The sequence below is a fragment of the Sciurus vulgaris genome, assembly GCF_902686455.1.
Source record: "Sciurus vulgaris genome assembly, chromosome: 14".
Taxonomy (NCBI): Eukaryota; Metazoa; Chordata; class Mammalia; order Rodentia; family Sciuridae; genus Sciurus; species Sciurus vulgaris.
The window spans coordinates 15757401-15778491 of NC_136475.1; the positions used below are offsets into that span (position 1 = coordinate 15757401).

The 21091-nt window shown below is 39.8% G+C and overlaps 1 protein-coding gene and 1 pseudogene across 2 annotated transcripts in view; both read right to left on the reverse strand.

The window, feature by feature from the left end:
• Window positions 1–4479: 4479 nt before the first annotated feature.
• Window positions 4480–21091, reverse strand: part of TMEM182 (transmembrane protein 182) — a 49590-nt gene continuing 32978 nt past the window's right edge. Inside the window, exon 5 of the mRNA XM_079110713.1 lies at window positions 4480–6656. Within this exon, the coding sequence (XP_078966839.1) occupies window positions 6436–6656 (221 nt within the window). The 3' untranslated portion in view covers window positions 4480–6435. The remainder of the gene's footprint in view (window positions 6657–21091) is intronic.
• Window positions 19745–21067, reverse strand: LOC306644131 (rRNA-processing protein FCF1 homolog; annotated as a pseudogene). Its single transcript has one exon. The product of its transcript is annotated as an rRNA-processing protein FCF1 homolog (transcript).

Genomic DNA, 21091 nt, shown 5'->3' on the forward strand with positions numbered 1-21091 from the left:
ATCACAAACCTGTCCTTCCAACACATGACCACAAAAGCTGCATTGCAGTTCCTAGACACATTAAGCTCTTTTCCACATTCAGAACTTTTTTCCACTTGTCCCTCTACCTGAAATCTCCTTGCTGCCATTTTTCACATAGATAGCCCTTTGATTCTTCTATGCATCAGAATATTCAGAATTCTTTCTTTTTAGAAAAAACTTCTCTGGTTATACAGCAAGCATGGTTTCTTAGTTCATTGTCTTGTGTATTTCATATCGATTTTTTTGTTCATTTGTTGTTGTCTATATTCCTTGATTGAGCTCTCTCTGATGAATGAAACAACCATGTCTGTTTTGTTTAGGAATATATATTCAATATTTGGCACCATTTGTGACACTTAGCATGGTAGATAATTCCTATTTATTGAATAAACAAGCAAATTTTTTGGATGAAGACACTGACTCAAAGTGAAGTGGAATAACCTGTCAATATATGATTATAATCCAGGATTGGAATTCAGGTTTTTAGACATGGGCTCAATTACCCTTCCCTTCACACCATATCTGTCTCCACTCAGGTAACCCAAGCAAGGAGTTCACAGAGAATCCAACTGGCTTAATCTGCAGGAGAATTGAAAGAAAAAAAACAATCTCAGCATGCTTCTTTAGAGGAAATTTTGTCCAGAAAAGCTTATAACTATTAAATAAATATTGATAAAACTATCAATTGCTAGGTGGTTCCAAGAAGATGTTCAGAAACACAATCAGTGCCTTTGGTCATTTAAAGGGAAATTCAATCAGTCCACAGCACCTGAATCACTGCAAATTCCTGACCCCAGGACAGGAGGGTCATGACAACACTCACCAAGTCCCATCCCCCTCACTTTCCCTACCGGGATAAGGATGGAGAGGTTCCAAGATGAAACATGGACTTCTTTTCAGCTAACCTCAAGAGCATAGGAGTGTCTGAGACAGACACGTGCACATGTATGTTTAACAGGCATTTCTTATATTTAGGCATACATATGTTAGGTTACATGAAGTATTTTTATAAATACACATACTGCATGTGTATATATATATGTGTGTGTGTGTATATGTGTGTTTGTATTCAGACACATATATGTACATACACACACATCACTCGTGTGATATATGGAGAGGGTTATCCAGACCCATCCCTACACAGGCCTACATGTCACAGAAGGGTACATACACATAAACATGCATAGGTATGTGAGTGTATTCACACTTACAGGTCAATCCAGCTTTCTATTTCACACTCTCCAAGGCATTTACTTGCACCCATAACACTCTTGAGAGGAAGTTCCCTTGTATTTTTGGAAGGTAAAGACACTTTATCAATATCCCTAATATTTATTTGTATACACTATGCTAAAATATGAGGCAATAAGCATTACTCTTGGCACATCACTCATTTTATACTATGCCGTCTAAACACCTACTTGTTTAGAGAGTTTTTAATGTCAATAGTATCTGTAAGCATCCATGAACTTTTTAATAGTGGCAGTCTCTCTTTAAGAATTAATGGCAAAAGAATTGCTCAGAAAAGAAATATAGGAATTGTCACATAAAGGGAAAACCAGCCTATATTTTCTATGAATTATGTTACAACAACTCTGGACTCCCAGAAGCACGAGAATATTAAGATGGTTGCTGTGTGTGCACTTACTTGATCCCAGAGAGAACTCCCTGCCCCGAATTATCCCCATAATACTCAACACTGGTACCGGATATCAATTACTCCCACCATGCTTATCTTATAAAGCCAATTTAGACTCCCCCATCCACTGGGTACACCAGGAGAACCATTCTCTTTCTGATATAACCAGAAGTAGAATCTAAAATCACTCAAATCCAATTATCTATAAAGATACTTTATAAATTATATGTAGTTGTAAATAAATTGTAATGCACATAATTTACAGAGAAGGGGATCAAATCGCCTACATAATTTAGACTGAATTATATAGAAATATTAGGTTTATCATGTGGTTCTTTATATTCAGAGGTGGATCCATTTACAAAACTCCATCTTGCTATTACCTCTTTAAAACTCTGCAGGATTAGGCCAGGTGTGGTAGCACACACCTGTAATTCTAGTGACTTGGGAGGCTGATGCAGGAGAATAACAAGTTTGAGGCCAGCTCAGCAACCTAGTGAGGTCCTAAGCAACTTAGACCCTGTCTCAAAATCCAAAATGGAAGAGCTGGGGGGTATCTTAGTAGTTATGCTCCTCTAGATTCAATTCCCAGTACAATCAATCATCCATTGATCAACAAAATAAACAATGCAGGAATAGAATTCAGGTCTTTAGACATAAGCTTCCTGTTCCACAAATCTGGCTTAACAGCACACAGGCTGGGGAGCATAGCATTTAAATCTAGAATGGACCTCTGGTATGTTTCCATCTTCACATCAGACTCTCCTCTCACCCAAGGCCCCCTAAAGACTGTCCTGAAGTCCAGCCCTCCTAGAACTACCCTTAGCCAGTTCAGAAACTCTGCACTCTAACTAGACACTTCTTCCTCTTCTTCCTGCTAACCAGACTCACTGTTGCTCTGCTTAGTTGGTGCATGTTATCATCTGAAACATGTTAACTGCTTCCCCACCTTTCTTAATTGTTAACATGGCTAAGGTTCTGTCTTCCTAAATTCTTGTGGGGCCTTTTTTCCATCGACATGTGTTAATCACCAAGGAACAACTCCATATATTTAATTCCTTTAGATAATCAATAAAAATTTGGTTTTCTGTGGGGTGTGGTTTTGCTGGCCTGTAATCCCAATGGCTTGGGAAGCTGAGGCAGGAGGATCCCAAGTTCAAAGCCAGCCTCAGCGATTTAGTAAGACCTGAAGCAACATTGTAAGACTGTCTCAAACTATAAAATGCATTTTTAAAAGACTTTTTAAAAATTAAGAAAGGGCTGTCAGGTTAAGGTCCTCTGGGTTCAATCCCTGGTACAAAAGAAAACCTTTTTTTTTTTTTTTTTTTTATTTTTTCAGTTTTCTGTGTCATCTCTTTTGCATGAGCTCCCCATTCCAGGTGAAGTCCTACCACAATCAAATCAGGTTTTGATTTTTGCCTATGAACAGATTTGTTCCTATAGCTGCGACACTATTGGTCTTCCCCACAATTCCAACAAGGTACAGCTCATGTCCAGCTAATTTTACTAATATCATATATTTGTAAACACCTCAGACAGTCTAAATCTCTTTGTAAGTCCAGTTGGGTAACTTCCATAAGAATACAAATCAAGTTCCACATTGTGCTGAATAAACATCATCAGTTGCGTGAAATAGTTAAAGGGCTCTCCAAGGAAACAACTGTCTTAAATTCCCCCAAGGGAAACTGATTTTTTAAATTTTGCTTAGCTGAAATATAGTGATTTAAACCATTCAATTAATCTTTTTCTGCCCAAACTTACAATACTTTCTCTTTCTCTCTCTCTGTCACACACACAGACACAGACACACACACACACACACACACACACACACCTGTACATATTGATGATTACTCTAAACAATACTTCCTTCTCCACCATAGTCCTTTATAAGTAGGTTTTACCTCGAAATTTGATAACGACCTTCCACAGATCAGTAGTAAAGATGACCACCGAGAGCATACCTGGCAGCATTTTTTTTAAGTCTTCCCGTCAACACATACTGTGGGCCCTACCGCTGGGCTTCCCTGTACCCTTCTCCATTCAGTTTCCATGCCTCTGCTTCCTGCTGTCTGACTGCCCCCAGCCAGCTGAGCAGATCCCAGAGGGAGAGCTCACAGTCTTCCCTAGTGTCCCAGGCCTCATTCTCTATCATTCTCTGCCCTCGTTAGTCACCCTTTCTAGAAGTGTCACTGAAAATACGTCATATTGCTTAAATTGAAAGTTTATAATGCAAAATCAACCCTTTGGGGGATTTTTTTTTTTTTTTTGGTACAGGGTATTGAATCCTGGGTGCTTAACCACTGAGCCACATCCCCAGCCCCTACTTTTATTTAGAGACAGGGTCTCGCTGAGTTGCTTAGGGTCTTGCTAATTTGCTGAGGCTAGCTTTGAACTCACAATCCTCCTGCCTCAGCCTCCAGAGTCACTGGGATTGTGGGCATGTGTTGTGCTTGAAGGCTTCTGAAAATTTATCAATCCACCCAATATGCAAATGAATATAGTGAGGACACTTGGAAATACAAGTGTTCCAAATCAGATATAAAGCTGTTAAAACAACTTACTGTGTGTATTCATACTATTTTTATGTATAGTTTGCACCTTGACATAGCAACACAACTTACCTTCATTCCTTCACCTCAGCAAATAGATGAAGATATGCACTTGAAATTAATGTGAGTGACACAACACCACCCTAAAAGACTTGCAAAGTGTGGACCTGTGTAAAAGTGGCGTACCATCATCTATTCAGGCAACTGTCTTACAATAAACGCATGGTAGCCACATAAAGATATTAGAAAGTGAGGGTAATCGTCTGAAACTTACAAACATTCAAATCTTTACTAAAAGTAGATTGTACATGAACTCTAAATTGCATACAGGACTCCAGAAAAATGTTTCACTCCACAGTTCTATGAAAAGGACCTGCATTTTCAAATGACACGAACTAATTGAACACATCTCAGCATCTTCGGGAAAACCTAATGGCATGCCATCATATCACCGGCAATACACATAACAGAACCCATAGTTAATTTTCTGATAATCAAGCCAAAAAAGCCAAGAAGCAAATGAGGCAATAAGAAAACAAAATAGAAGACAAAGGAAAGGACCACCCAAAACACATTTATGATATCATTGAGAAACTTAGTTTTTTAAATGGGGAAAAAAAATGACTTGAAAACCCAGTTAAACTCCTGGAGTTTTAAAAAATTATTATGATTACAGGCAAGTCCTGTTATAAAATGCCCTCCCGAGTCTGTAAATAGCTCAGACCTCTGCTATTCCTCCAGTTCCCTCTCATGGAAACAGGCGTATTGATGGAGTGTGTATGATGGGCAGAAAGGGCTGGCGAAAGCTCTCCATTGAAGCAACAGCTGGATGCGAAAAGAAAATCTGTCCTTCCCAAAGCATCGTCCAGGTGGCCGTTCCTCTGCCTGAGCCCACTTTCGACCCAGCTGCAGAATGAAGCTCGGAGCTTCCAACAAGGCTCTTGAACTATGCTGCTCCTCCATTCCGTTGCCAACACCAAATTTCTCCTTCGAGGAAGCTTCCAGAATGAAAACACAACCTGTGCCCCTCAGATGGGTTCGATTTCAATCAACATCTGAGCCAAACAAGCATCTTTGATATGCAAATGTCTGTGCTAGTGAATAACAAGAAATTATTCCTTTTCTTCCAGGAGGTTAAAGAAAATTGCAGATCTGTAAATGTTAACACACCTATTGCAAAGATGAAGAAATTGAGTTGCAAGAATTAAGGACATCAAATGAGCAGAAGAACTGGAACCCATAAAATTGGGGGGAAAGTTAATACTTCATGTTCTTTCATAACACGAGACTATTATAACCCTCATATGGAAGTATTTTGAAACTTTATAGCTAGAGAATATTAAAGGCATGTTTCATCAATAAATTTTCACAGGCAGAACATCTTAGCAATATGATTTTTAAGTGGGAATTTAAAAATATCAAATAGAATTATGTACTAAGCTGAGGTGCTTGATTTTTACCTGTTTTAAACCATATTACATTACACAATTAACCCCCTTTAAACTCATAAAATTCTCGACTGCATGATATAGAAGGTGGCATAAAGATTTACTGCTTTTAAATGTAGTTTAAGGTTTGTGTAAGAGAATAAAATTAGGTGACCAAACTATTGTTGGTAATAAAGTAGAATAAACACTCTCAGTTTTATTTGCTACTGCCCATTTTAACTTAGGAGTCCCTGGCTCCTGTTAGCAAGAACAACTGTGGTCTATTTTTAAGTAGTGAATAACTTGCTTACAGGAGTCTGTCAATGTGTACATGGATACGTACGTGGGTGGAGAAGACACAGAATATACTTTCTGACAACACTTGTTTTCCATCCTTCATTATTCTCCTAAGATTTTTTTTTTAATCAGTGGTAGAAGAGAATGTCAACGAGGAGATTTAAAACCAACCTTGATCTGACCACATAAGGGCCTCATATGCTATTACCAGACCCTTGCAATCTCCATGAACTCCAAAATACAAAATGAGAGGGAGGCCTCTTTCCCTGCTCCCTAGAGATTAAGTCCTTGCTAGCACTTCAAAACAATGGAAACATGTTGGTATTCAGAGAAATTCCAGAACCTTCTCAGAGGAAAGAACAAGTAAAATGATTCCTTCGAGATAACAAAAGGTACATCAACTAATGTTATGCTGATTCCATTGAGACAGAATGAGGAAAAAAAAATAAGCTCTGTTTTAAAAATCTCTTGAAAAATGCTGGTGACCACCGTTGGATTAGTGATGTATTTGAATATGCCGTCCAATAAGTAGAAAGAGCAACCCAGCCAGCAGAGAAAAAAAAATCCCAGCTGGAGCCAGGAAAAAGGACCAGCCGTACAGGACGGAAGGGGTGAACTCCAGGCAGTCTTCCATTTTCGTGTTTGTGTAGCTTTCCATGTCGGCCACCGCCTCCACCCAGATGACATACAGCATCACCACCAGGGAAAACAGGACACCTGAGAAGGACAAAACAGGCACTTTTACTTCCTGAACTTGTTGCTGTAGAAATACTGCACGACACCCATGGATCGCTTGAGGCTATGCCTCTGCAGGTGTCCCGAGCTGCATCACATACCCGGCCATGAAAACCTTCAGAGTCCTGTGGGAAGGCCTGATGCAGAGGAAGAACAATAACAAGGGCTGATGTGCCTTTATCAGTACTTACCACGTGCCAGGCTGTGTGCTGCCTGTTTGCAAACATCAATGTCCAACATCCAAATCCTGGTGGGATTTGCATTCTAACCCTTGTTCATTCTTTTACTGTTCACCTGGTTTGGAATAAGCACCCTAACAGGTCATCTCTCTCAATTCACACAATAAAACAGCCAAAGAGGTGCCACGACTCCCAGCCCTGCTTCCAGTTTTAAGAATACACAGACCCAGCTGGCGGCTTCCAGTGCTGTCAGCCCAGGTCTTTCTGATTGTCCTTATACCATCATAATCCAGCTGTGGAGAGACACAATGCAATAGGACCACGAAAGCAGAAGCCAAGATGAGTGCCAGACAAGGAAAGAGAGGAAAGGCTGAACACACAGAGAAGAACATCTGTGATTCTTTAAAATATAAAATGCACATACAGGCTGGGGGCAGTGGGGCACCCGTGTAATCCCTGCAGCTTTGAGGGTTGAGGCAGGGGGATCACAAGTTCAAAGTCAGCCTCAGCAACGTTGTGAGGTCCTAAGCAACCTGTGAGACCCTGTCTTAAAGTAAAAAATAACAAGGGCTGTGGATGTAGCTCAGTGGTTAAGCACCCCTGGGTTCAATTCCCAGTACACACACACACACAAAAGTATACTGAAGATTGATTGCAGCATATGCAGTGTCTTGAAAGAACAAAGGGCGGGGTTGATTATAAATGTTCTGAGGAGGGGCTGGGGAGATAGCTCAGTTGGTAAAGTGCTTGCCTTGCAAGCACAGGGCCCTGGGTTCGATCCCCAGCACCACAATAAATAAATAAATAAATAAATAAATAAATAAATAACTATCCTGAGGAATGTAAAACCCCAGGTTCAAGAAATGAAAGGAAGGAAGGGTAATAGAAGCCATCGTAACAATTTATCAACAACTTCCACGTAACTATAACCCACCAGGCAAAACCACAGATGGAGTCTGAGAGTACAGAAAGTATTACAGGCTGGACCACTGACCTTGACAAGTGATGTGACAGTTTTGAAAATTCGGAAATTGGAATATTATGTTATAATTTTCCAAGTAACTGTTACCATGATTACCAGAAGAGAATAACGCCTCTGCATCAAGCTGCAGACTACAGAGAGTCACTTATGCTGATTTTCTATCAAGTAGAGCTCCACTCACAAGACACACAGCCCAAGGATTCAGATGTGCCCCACAGCAAACTATATTTGAAGGCACTTGCTATTTGTCCAAAAGTCCAATTAGAATATGCCAAAGAACATTACACTCATTGAGTTAATCAACCAAACCTTCAGGTATTGTGTTAATCATGTTTCTATCACTGTGACAAAATACCTGAGACAATCAATTTATAAGAATAAAGACTTGTTCTGGTTCATGGTTTCAGAGATTCAAGTCATGATTGCTTGGCTCTGTTGCTTTTGGGTCTTGGTGAAGCAGAATATTATGGCAAAAGTATATATCAAGGAAAAAAGTCTCAGCTCATGGTGGTCAGGAGACAAAAACAGGGAAATGGACAGGGTCCCAATACACCGTCAGGGACACAACCCCATTCTGAGGAACCCTCCATAGACCCCACCTCTTAACAGTTCCACCACTTCTCAATAGCACCATAGGATGCCAATCACATTTTCATTACACGAGTCTTTGGGGGCATTCCAGATCCAAACTCTATAGAATCTCCAAGTTCCAATTGCTAATTTATCTCAAAAGTAGATGCAACTAGAAGCAGAGATGGAGGCATATTGATAGAAGAGAGCAGCTTTTTTGGAGCCCCGCCATCCATCACACTTTGCATATTAATTGTGCTCCCACTGTATTGAGGATGCCCCACTCCTCTAGGGCAATCAATTTATGGAGAATCTTAAGGCATAGGCACAAAAGAAAGGCTCATAAATATGTTTCAGTATGCTGGTACCAGAACTTAAACTTTCTCATAATCAGGATGCCAGGTACAGAGCAAGAAGGAATCAGTATAGATGCTTCACTAATAAAAAATAACTTCCACACAGTGGTCTTCAATGTGACTGCAAATACTGGTGCACAGGTCAGAGAGAGAGAGAGCGCCACTGAACAAGAAGTACCTCACAAAGAAACAGTAAAGTCATAGATGTCGGCAAGCAAACTCCTTAGAAAGCTGTACTGCAGATTTTGACAATAATATGGCCATGCTGTGTGTGGTCTAGTGACTCTGTGCCTTCCAGTACATTTTCCAGCACATACACAGGCAGCGTTCTCTGTGAATGTAAAGGCCTGGCATCTTTTGCCTTATGCAAACATCTTGCACACCTTTGTGTTGTGGTTTTTATCTTTCTTGCACGATGTGAATCTCATGCTTTCAAATATCTTAAGAAAAAAAGGAAATTGCCTTTGTGAAAAGCCAGTAGCCCTATCTACTTCAAAAAGTTGCAAAACCCAATTCAATTAAGATTATTAAAAACGTATTGTCGGTAATCACACAGATGAGTCTTAATAAGGAAAAATTAACTTATATTTAAACATTGCCATTATTTGAAAAGGAATCAAATTAGAAAAGCATTGAAGAATAGTCATTTCTATTACTATAGCCTTTAACTTGTTTACTAATTGAAGATGCAGTCCATTTAATTTGTATCAAATCAGTTTAGGATTATATCTCACCCATGGGGTAGTCAGTGCCTCCCTACCCATTAAATGACAAGTGGTCTGTGTGTGAGTGTATGTGTGTGTGTGTGTGTGTGTGTGTGTGTGTGTGTGTGTGAAGAGAGAGAGAAAGACAGTGAGAAGGAAAATGAGCTAACCAACATTGGGAAAGCATTTACACCAAAGGGCAAATATGTAGCTGATAGGCAGCAAGAATTTATCACAGAGGCCTGTATGAGGTCTATAGCCAAGACAAGAGGCAGGAAGCTGCTATTTACAGCTGCACTGATAAATAAATACATGCATTAAAGCTAGTTTGAGTCACATGTCTTATTACCCAAAAATTCAGTTACAAATTGGAAAAGGATGGAAAGCTAGAATAAGCGCTATAGAATTGAATATATCAGTGTGAATTCATGATTTTCATTTGATGAATAGTAGAGAGTGATGGATGGATAGATAGATAGACAGATAGATGGATTGACTGATTAAGTAGGAGAGAAATAAATGTAGAAGCAAAAGTTTTCATGTGTTTCTTTTAAAACATGCATGTCTACATATGTCCTGGCTCTGTTCCCTGAGAAGATCTGAAAGCATCAAAACCAGCAGCAAGTGTCCAGATCTTGACTCTTCAAAGAAATAACTGAAGCCAGGTCGTGTCAGGCTGTGCAAGATGACCCTAGACCATCTTGTTATTCTAGAAAGCAAAGACGTGTTGGAAGAATGATAGGGTATGGATGTGAGTTATTTCCCCAAAGCTCCTGTTAATGCAGGAATGCTCAGAAGTACGATGATTGGATTGTGAGACCTGTAGCCTGCTCATTCCATCCTAACTTGAAAGGACTACTGTGTAGGAGGTAACCATAGGCAAGTAGGGCATGACTGGAGGAGGCAGGTCACTGGGGGTGTGCCCTGGAAGGGTTCATCTTCCCTGTGGCTCCTTCTCCTTCCTCTCTCTGCTTCCTGGCCTTCGTGAACAAGCAACTTCCCTTCACCACCCCTTCCGCCATAATGTTTTGCCTCACCTCAGGCCCAGAGTCATGAAGTCAGTCAACCATGGACTGAACCTCTGAAACTGTGAGCACAAAACAAACTTTTCCTCCTCTCACATGACATGTTTTTGTCATGTATTTTGGTCACAGCATCAAGATGCTGACTAACACAGTGGTGTTTCTGGTAGCCAATTTGATGGCGCCTCCTATAGCCCAAACTGAGACAATAGCCATCAAATGAATATCAGAAGTGCCATATTATATCTCAATGAATAAAATAGGAAGCCACAGAAAAATAAATAATTAGTGAATAAATAAATGGGGAGAAGGAAAAGTTATCCCTTATAGTAGTAAACCAAATAATCAATGTAGAAGAAATGGAAGAATTAGAAATCACCACTTGGCATTCATTTAATAACTCAAGACAAGAAACTAAAAGGGGCACTAAAATCAGGGAATGAATTTGAATGAAACAAAAAGATATTTACTTAGGCTCAGAATTTCTCTCCACAAAATACTTCACGTTGTAAATTGGACAAATTAACTTTATCCTAAAGAAACTCAGCAAATACAACCATATTCAAGTGATCAAAGTCAACATCACCTGTGCTATGACAAATCAATGTCACATGTCACTCGATGAACTGCACTAGGGAGGACACAGCAACACTGCTATGATAGTGTAACCCCAAATGCAAAGCCTAACTAAGTCCAATCACAAAGAAACAGCAAATACCCAAATTCAAGATCATCCTACAGAATCAAAGACCTTTATTTTTCATGTGTCAAGGTTGTGAATGTCATTGAAGGACTTCTCTGTCAATGATTTGGTCCACCTGCTGGGTGGAGTGTCCCCACTGGGACAATACTATTAATATAGAAGACGATAGTTCTCTGATATCTTAAGACTCTCATTTATATAAATAGAAACAATAACTGGCTTAGGGAACAAATAAGTTACATTTCAAACTCATTTGTCCCTGTGCTTTTTAGCAGGAATAGAAATTATTGCTAACATTTAGGTAGTAATTTGTTTTTAAATAATACTATTCTTAAACTTTATCATATATGTTTAAAACACAAATGTATTTACAATTAAATTTTATGATGCCAATTTTTTTAAAGTTCAATTTTAAAATTCAAGAAATAGCTCACTGGAGGCAGAATCAAAATATGACACCAAAGCCTATGAAGATTTATGATCATAATAAAACCAGGGGCAAATAATTGCACAAAGAGAACACTGAGTCTCTTATTGGCACCATGCAGAAAAATCATTCAAACATGATCTTGCATGATCTTACAAAGTTAAAACATTTTCCTGAGTTTTTTTTTTTTTTTTTGAGACAATGGACATATGAAATTTCATGGCAAATGGACATAGGAATATAACTGAAATATGAAAACAATATATAAAAGATACATAAATGGTGTATGATAGTCACTGTATGGAAACAAAAACATGAGAATTTCCCCAAGGCCAAGTCAAACACTGAGAAAGAAAAGTGTGCATCCTTAATATTTCACAAAAGCAAGAACAGAAAAACAATGCATGCTGCAAAAAATCTTTTTTATTGTAGTGTAAAAACCAGATTTAAAAATATATTCCTAGGGGGAAAATTAGCTACAGATATGAAAATTATTTTCTTAAAATATATAGGCAAATGGTCAAATGTCTTTATTCTTGCCTGATACATGTGTTATATTTTATTTTATTTTTTAAAGAGAGGGTGTTTTGAATTTACTTAAAAATGATAAAGGTGATCTTGAGCCATTGAGATATAACTAAACTTTCTCTAAGTGCAATTTAGATCAAATCAAAGGCAGTGATCAGCGACTTCTACAGACTCTTCTTTGGCTTCCCCACAAATACAGTGGCAACTCCTTTCAACTTTCAACCAGCATAAGAAAGGCCATCCATCAGATTTTGTAATCAAAAAAACAGGTTATGAAGGAAGTTAAGGTGAAAAGAAATTCAGAATCAGAAAATGGTCATTCCTCTACTTGGACACAGGACATGATCCAGCAAGGGCATCTACACAGAAGCATGAAGTCAACATCGTAAAATCCGGGGGACGAGAGCATCAGCTTACTCACTGAGGCTATTTTCAGAAGATGAGAATGAGATCTGCTGTGGTTAATTGTCTACCAGGGTCACACTTTTCCCCTGTGGCACATCTCAGGCTGGATCCCCGACTAGGTGTGGCCATTAGGATGAGACTTTCATGACCATCCAACCATAGGGAACATAGCCCAAGGAGGCAGTGGGGAGACCCGGTGAACATTTTAGGTGGAGCTGTTGGTGAGACAGCAGGGAGTTTGCGCTCAGTTACAGAAACAAAGACAAACTCCGGGGGCATGGGAATGTCAAGGACAGCAGCGTCAGTAAAATGGTGAACCTTTAGTTAAGGTGACCCAAAAAAGAACCAAGAGAAAACGTATAAGGGATGTGTTTGCTTTCATTTTCTGAGAGGAAGCATAGCAATTCATTGAGAATGGTAATCATAGCTGGGCTTGGTGGTACACACATGTAATCCCAGCCACTCAGGTGCCTGAGGCACAAGGATTGCAAGTTCAAAGCCAGCCTCAACAACTTAGCAAGGCCCTAAGCAACTTAAGGAGATTCCATCTCTAAACAAAAAATTAAAAAGAGGAGCTGGGGATGGGGTTCAGTGATGAAGTGCCCCTGGGTTCAATCCCCAGTATCAAATAAATAAATAAATAAAAATGAGGAACAGGGACCATGAATGCTTTTCCCACATCTGCATGCTGCATTTGATGACTTTTGACAAATGTAAACCCCAGTGAAGTCCCAACCCACTAAAAATGTTCCCCTGGCTCAGAGAGGTCCTGTGGGCCCTTCATTTTCCTGCCCACCAAAGCCTCTATCACTGTGACTTAGTTTTGCCCTTAGAACATCCTGTAAATGAAGTCATAATGGCATGCTGCCAGTTGCTTTTGGCTGTTTTGCTCAACATGATGACTGAAAATTCATCTGTGCTTTCGATGTGCTATTCCATCACGTGAATACACCCCACATTGTCTATCCAGTCATCTTCTGATGAACAATTGAGTTGCTTCTTGATTTCGGCTACTATGAATTAAACAATGAGGAATATGTGGTTTTGCTATGCTCTAAGATATATGTAGATTTTTGAAATGATGGACAGCATTTGCTTAGACAAATAGTCTTTTTTTTTTCTTTTAGCTGCAGTAAGATTTTGGTGGAGCACTGTGATACACCAAACTGAGCAGACAGCACCAGGTTTCACTGATATAAGTAGAGTCCCAAAGTGCACAGGTGGAAGGTCTTTCCCTTCTCTTCAACCTGAGCTCATGACAGCTCTGCTAAATCTGACTGAGAACACAGTTCTTTCAAAAAGTCGCCTTTTTCTCTTCCCTCAAAACAGTTTTCTACACAACATTTTTGACAGTCACTCAAAAGCACGCAAAAGTGATTAAGATTTCAAGTGCCTGGATCATTTTCTGACTGGTCATTTTTAGTCCTTTTGTTCATTTTGAAACTTTCATTATTATCTGAAACATTTAAAAATGACATGTGAATGAACATCCTGCATCTTAAGTGTAAAATACACACTCTAAACAGCTTTCCAACCTGGGAACCTGGTACCACCATGTTATCACCGTTTTTTTTTTTTTTTTTTCTGGGTCTCCTCTGGAAAGAGAGGTGACTCTCAAATTCTTAGAGACCCTTAAAAAGTGTATCTGAGGAGAAAGTGCTAGAGAGCTGGCTGTGTGAGGCGGGCAGGGAACCTCACCTCTCCAGAGGGTCTCACAGTGCCCCCTTGCTATGGATGCCCCTGGAGCCCATTGGAACAGTTTGATTTGGGTCCTGCATTCACAAAAGACTCCCAATTAGATTTTGGATGATATCTGCAAATTATATTCTAGAGTACTCCCCTATTACCTGTGGTTTCGTTTTCTATGATTTCAGATCACCAAGGTCAAGTGTGGGCCAAACATATTGAACAGAAAATTCCAGAAATAAGTAATTCATAAATTTTAAATACATCTTCTTACAATATATCGTTGCAATTGTTCAATTTTATTAGTAGACAGTGTTCTCAATTTCTTACTGTGCTTCGCCCATTAAGTCTCATGTTTTTAATTTTATAAATCCTTTAATAAAATTGACACGGGAGCATCAAAATGGGCTGGAAATTATAATCTAGAGCATACATATTCTTATGTTAATAATAGTAATTATTACAGTTATTACCTTAGAGCATAATTCTATTATTTTTATTTATAATTACATTATATATTAGATACTATAAGTTTTTTAGATGTTCCACATCAATAATAGGACAAAATGGGTTAATTTACAAATTTAACTTTATCATCAGGGCACATACATAGGACAAAAACATATAGGTTTCAGGAATCCATGGGAAATCGTGAACCACGTCCCCCAAACATAGGAGGGGACTATCGAATACAGCTTCCTTTGACCTATGTATTTTTAAAGCATAGAGCATTAATGAATTAAATACAAGCACTTTTAAAATTGCAAGCCCATTTTCCCTTGTTATGTGCTAGAAACCTTAAGAATTATGGTGCTTGAGGCCACCCACAGGAGGCCCCGTGTGTCGTGCTAGCAGCGGAAACATGGGGATCCAGCAGCCTGACCCGCCCTCAGAGCTCATCCCAAGGTCCAGCACATACACTTCTCTTTCTCCGAGTTAGATGAGGAGATAAAGGGAAATGCCAAGCCTACATTTGCCGAAGAGGAATACCTGTCATTATATTGTAATATACTTTCAAAGTAATCTCATAATGACTGAATTCGTTAAAGAATGAGAGTTTTTCTGGGGAAATAAGCTAGATGTTCTTAAGAATAGTTTGGATTTTGTTTTATAATAATTAGTTCTTTCTTCTTTACATAAATAGGCTGTTGTTTGCTCTTATACCAAGTTTGTGCTCATTTTGATGTGTCACATTTCAGAAAAATGTAGAACAGCTCATGCATAATAGCTAACTTCTTGACTTATCTCCCTCCATTATTCATTTGCTCAGAACTTGCTTCCTGCTGGTTTTTCTCCAATTGTCTGAGACAATTTTAATCCCTTTCATAGTTATATCATGGTTACACCTATCTAATTTCCTAATATTCCCTGCTGCACATTCCAAATTCATTAATTTGAATTTTCCATACCACCTTCCAAATTCATTAATTGCCTCTTCCCTTTCATTCTTCCAGACTCATATTTTGGAACCTACATAAGCATATTGGATTTCCCAAACATTTCTGACTTTCTTAGGTTGGCATGATAATTGTCAGCATTATACATCTGAACACTCAATACTCTGTACTCTACTGACAATTATGATCATGAGGTTTTATGCATCCCTATAATTAGGATTTAATATGGAAAGTAGTGTTTTATTTAACGTCAAGGAAAGATTTATTCACAATAATTGATTTTCAGGATATCGTTGATGGGCACAAGCCTAGATTCTGACCACATCAGTTTAAATCTCATCTTATAGTTTTAGTGGCAAGAAAAGTTTACACTTTACTCAGTACATTTGAGAAGGTTTCTTACTTCTCCCTCTCAGTTTCTTCACTGAGAAAATAGAGATAATGCAGAAAGAAGTCTTGAGAAATGGAATGAGATATAACACCAGGCACCATACTTAAAATAGCAACACCCAATGAACATTAGGTTGTGTTTGTTATTATCATCATTCTTAAGCTTTGGCATGAGCTCTTTCCAATGACAAGAAAATATCACTCTCTGAAATCTTCTAAAGCATTGCATGTGACGGAGCTATTTCAGGACTGGCCAAGAAGTAAAAACGTCACCTCATCATGGTACCTTCTAATTCTAAGAACGGAAAGTGAGGAAATGATTACCTCGGTGTCTTACTAGAACTCCCCACAAGGTGGCACCAGTCACCCCACAGTCCCATTACTGAACATCTTGCACAGAAGGAGAATCCCAACTTGTACTCATTCATATTAAAGAAATGTTCTGCCTTACGTGTCCATTCAAGTAAATCACCTGCCCTTCTCTACCAACCCTTTAGTTATAAGAAGAAAAATTATTTCTAGAACGAGCTCTGAGCATAGGTCAATATGGTAATTCTAATGAGAATATAGCTAATGTGCCTTTTCTCCATAACAAGAAAGTGTGAAGAAAACCATTCTCATAAAAATTATAAGATATAGTAAAAAAGCCCCAAACAATATTCTTTAGCTATTCACTACTAGTCGTTTCCAATCAAAGTAACTGTTTGGGGAAAGGTGTGGAATGAAAGGCAATATTTACAAATAAATTAAATTCTTACCATACTAAGTAAAGAGTAGATGTTAATAACTCACATAGTTTAAAAAAATAAAGTATATGGGAATTCATTCTGTCTTTCCATGGCAACAAAACCTAATTCCAGTTCAGACACACTATTTATAGGCCAGCAATAATCTTGACACACTGCGTATCTGAAAACTCCCTGAAAATAATGAAGATTAATTATACCCCATAATAATATGTCATGTGAATGAAAATACTCACTTGCCAGCCTTGGCTCCAATTCTCAGAAGAGCAAGAGTTTTTTTTTTTTTTTTTTTTTTTTTTAAGGGGGAGACATGGAAGTTCCAGGAACTGTATTTACTTTAATTTGAAGTTCAAAGTTTCCCAGAAAAACTACATCAAATTTTTGGTTGATCTGGACTCTTGATTCCCATATTTGTGTGGGCAGGAGTTAAGAGCTTGACCCAGACTGTCTCCAAAAAGGACACAGAAGAGCCAGGTGATGGGGTCTCAGAACAGACACCTCTCTCCCTGGAGAAACCACGCTCTCTCTCTCTCTGCTTATCCCCCCACTAGTTCCCTTCCTGCCTTCGCTAGCTGCGATGGTCCAGGCTCAGAATGCAGTTCAAAATGCACCTAGGGAATTCTTCCTCTAGGGCTTTGGATCCCTTTTCTGCCTGAGACCTGTGAACACCCCATTGGAAATAGGTTCTAAGAATCTGTCAGACACATTTAAACTGAAAAGTGTTATGTGTGTTGCGGGGGCAGTGGCAGGGAATAAACATTCACAGAAGAATCTGAGAAAGAAAAGTAGTAACATTTTAAAATATGTTTGCAATTAAAACTCTTTGCAACCATTTCCTATGTAATATTGAGCAAGGCTGATGTTAACACTTGACATTTATGGAAAATGTCAAACCGAGGATGTCAGAAAACCCACATTAAAATGTGAAGCAAAGCCTTCCCACACTGTAATGATATCAGAATCCAGACAACAGCTTTTCTAGATAAAGTCCCAAATATAACAACAGACAGCACACTGCAAGGCCCACAACAGGCCCGCTCAGAAACTTGGAGATAACTAGGACTTCTCTTGTCCTGCCTAAAGAAGTTCTGAGGAAATCTGAACTGCTGTTCCTGGGTCATTAAATTTAGGACACTATTTCTACTGTAAGAAGTACGTCTGGCTGGTAGGTATGCTGGGAACACATAGCTTTTATTAAGAATTTTTTCACATTCCACCCATCTCCAACACACCAGGGCTGAAAAAATATGTTAAGCACTGGACTTTGGGAAAATATTCCTTTCCATGTTGGAAAGTCGGACTTTTGATTTTACCTGAAAGTCTGCTTCTGTTAAAACACAGACGCTTTAGAAAGGCACTGTAGCCAAGTGTCTGTACCCAAGCCTGTTCTCTAACACGGAGTCCCCTTTGGCGTCAGTGGCAGGCAGCTGTTGACAGCCTGGAGCTTTGGTGATGCAGAAGTGCAGGTGCAGAGGGAGCCGCATGTGCCCCCAGGCCGTCAGCAATTCTTCCCTAATCCCTTCCTGCTCGGGGCTTCTGTTGCCTCCACATACCCTTCTCCTGCTCTGAGCAATGCCACACTCTGCTTTATCTAGAGGAACAGGAGAGGAGCCAGGCAGGACGCAGAGCACCTCTGTGTGACCCACACGATCTCTCAGCCCGAGGAAAGTGCCTGAGAACCATGTCCACTGGCTTCTAAGCTTTCTTTTCTTTCTTTTTTGATTAAGTGAGGGACACAATCTCTTGTTTGCATAGCCCTCATAGCGCTCTTGTGTAGAAATAAATATGGTTTACTAATGAGCTATTGCAATGTCTCCCTGGTCTTTGGAAAGAAACAAGGTTAAAAAACGCAAATCCCACTTCCTTCCAGGTTAATCCTTCCTGCTGGGGATGGGAATTGTTCTAATCCTTTTAATTCCATTGGCCTTTCCCAGTCTAGATTTTCAGGAGGTCCACCTCACTCAGTTATTTACAAAACATCTCTAGAGCAGGCGGGATAGCAGGCCCTCAGGAGGCTGGTCATCAGGCTGCTCATCCTACGTGGCAGGGGACTTACATGGCTCCTGATGATTTGCTCTGTTTATGACCCTGATCAGCAATCATAGTCCAGGAAACCATTGCCCCAGAGGGAAAGCAAACCAGGGTCTGGGAATGGCCTAAGCAAACAGGCATGTGCAGCGGACAAGGCACAGCTCGGCCTCCGTCCGTCAGCACCCAAGAAGACTACACAGCAAAAGCAATTCACTTCCTTTAACAACCTGTGCCTGGAGCGGGGTCTCATCCTTTGAATCTCAAGGTATCTAAGTCATCTCATCATCTCAAGAGGTGCAGAAGCTCCCCAATTCCCAGCTCCAGGTGACAGCCTGTCCCCCTCTGGGTCATCCCAGACCGCACGATTTCAAGTATGGAGGGAAGCATTTCTACCCTAACATGCTGTCAAACACCCATCTCTGGTTTTGATGCTTGTCCTTCGATGTCAGTACCTAAAATGTCCAGGATTTTTTTCCTTTCTTGTACGCTTTGACATTTTCCTTAAACAGCAAAATGTGTCTTGATGTCACTTTGTGTTGATGTTTGAATTGGGAAGTGCCAGCTGTATGGTAAATTTCTCTGATTAACCCCAAATTCCTACCCTTTCTAACTCCTTCTGCAGTTTTCCCGTCTCACCTGATGCCTAGTAAGGGGTCAACACTTTTCCTCTGGCAAGGGAAGACAAGGGTCAACCCCTTTGTATGGGAGTTCTCCATGAGCCCACATGAAAACAGATCATAGTAGCTGTTCAGGCTTGTTGAGGAGCTTGGTGAGTCACTGAAACACAAGCTTGGGGTTGTAATGTCCTGACAATGACTATTATATCCTGTCTGTGAGAAGCCGACCCTTCCCAGGAAACACACGCCCTGCCCTGCCCTGCCTGAGGAAGGTGCCGTCCTCCAGGCCTGGCCCTAAGCCCACCCTTCGCTCCCGCCCTACCCAGCTGTAACATTAGCACCATCTGCCAAACACAGAATGCCCCAAAACAGTCATCTTACTGAGGACAAAGAGTTTTTCTATGTGCACACGCCCGGCAATGGCCATTTGGAATCTGGCCTTGCCCTTCCCTAAGACCATCTGCCTAAATAAGGAGTGTCCAGTTCTCTTCGTGGCATTGATAAAGCAGCCACTAGCACCCTGAGCCCGCACAGCACCTGTTCCTAACTGCCTTGTAGAGCACCAGGCTGGCACAGAATGGGCAAGGAGATGCGAACAGGCAACAGTGGAGCCAGCCCTGAGGGAATGAAATTTAGATGTTCTTTGAGATGTTTTCATTTTGAAAATATAAAATCTAACCAAAGAAAGCACTGGAAATTCAATTTGATTTAGCTCAGTAAATGACTATACACATGGTGCTGTATTAAATGTGGCACAGAGAAGAACTTGGCTGGTTGACAAACGTAGCTCAAGAAAAATACTCCATTTTGTCTTCATCTTTCCCTGGGACAGTATGTAAGTTTCCATCTTTGATTTTGAAAGGATAGAATGCGGATCCTCATTACCAGGGATTGTTAATAATAGGTGTAAGATTTTTAAAACTCCTTCTGTTGGCAAGTGTTGAAGGACGATTTATTGGCTTCATGATTACTTTAAAAAATTGTTTAGTGGAAGAACTTGCCAGTGGACAGTCATCCTTAGTTACCTGTAAGCATGAGACTTTTCCTGCCCAAGAGGATATAACAAATACTAATATTTTATCTGTCATACCCTGGATGTTGTATCTATTGGTAGAAATGTACATGATAGGAACTCCAGGGATCTTCTGGATTCTTCGTTTAAGGTTGCGGTCAACTGTGGCCACAATGTAACACGTGCTGAGTTACTCTTTATACTAAGCAGTCATCTGCATAGGTTCTTTTGTGTGTGCACAGTAATCATTCAAATTGTGGATCCTTTGCAATCCTTAAAGACACTCGATACTTCTGCCCCAATTTCTCAATTTCAGTCATTACACAATCAGTTATACAAGGGATATACACTTGGCATACAGACAGTCCATCACTGACTACATTAAGTCCAGTTTGGCTTTAATGGAAAAATTGATGAAGTTGGTATCAACAAGGATATGATAAGGTGGTCCCAGTTGTGTATTATATTGGAAGAACGAGCAGGAAGGGTGTTGGGAGACTATCGTTCCTTCGATGCACTGGGATGTTTCTTTGGTTTCTCTTTATGTTTTAATCTCTCCTTTCCTTTAAGCCTCTCATATCTGAGACTAAGTATTTGCTTCCTGGTCTCATACTTCTTGCTTTCTTTTGCTTTTCCATGTTCATGCCCCACACCCGTAAGGA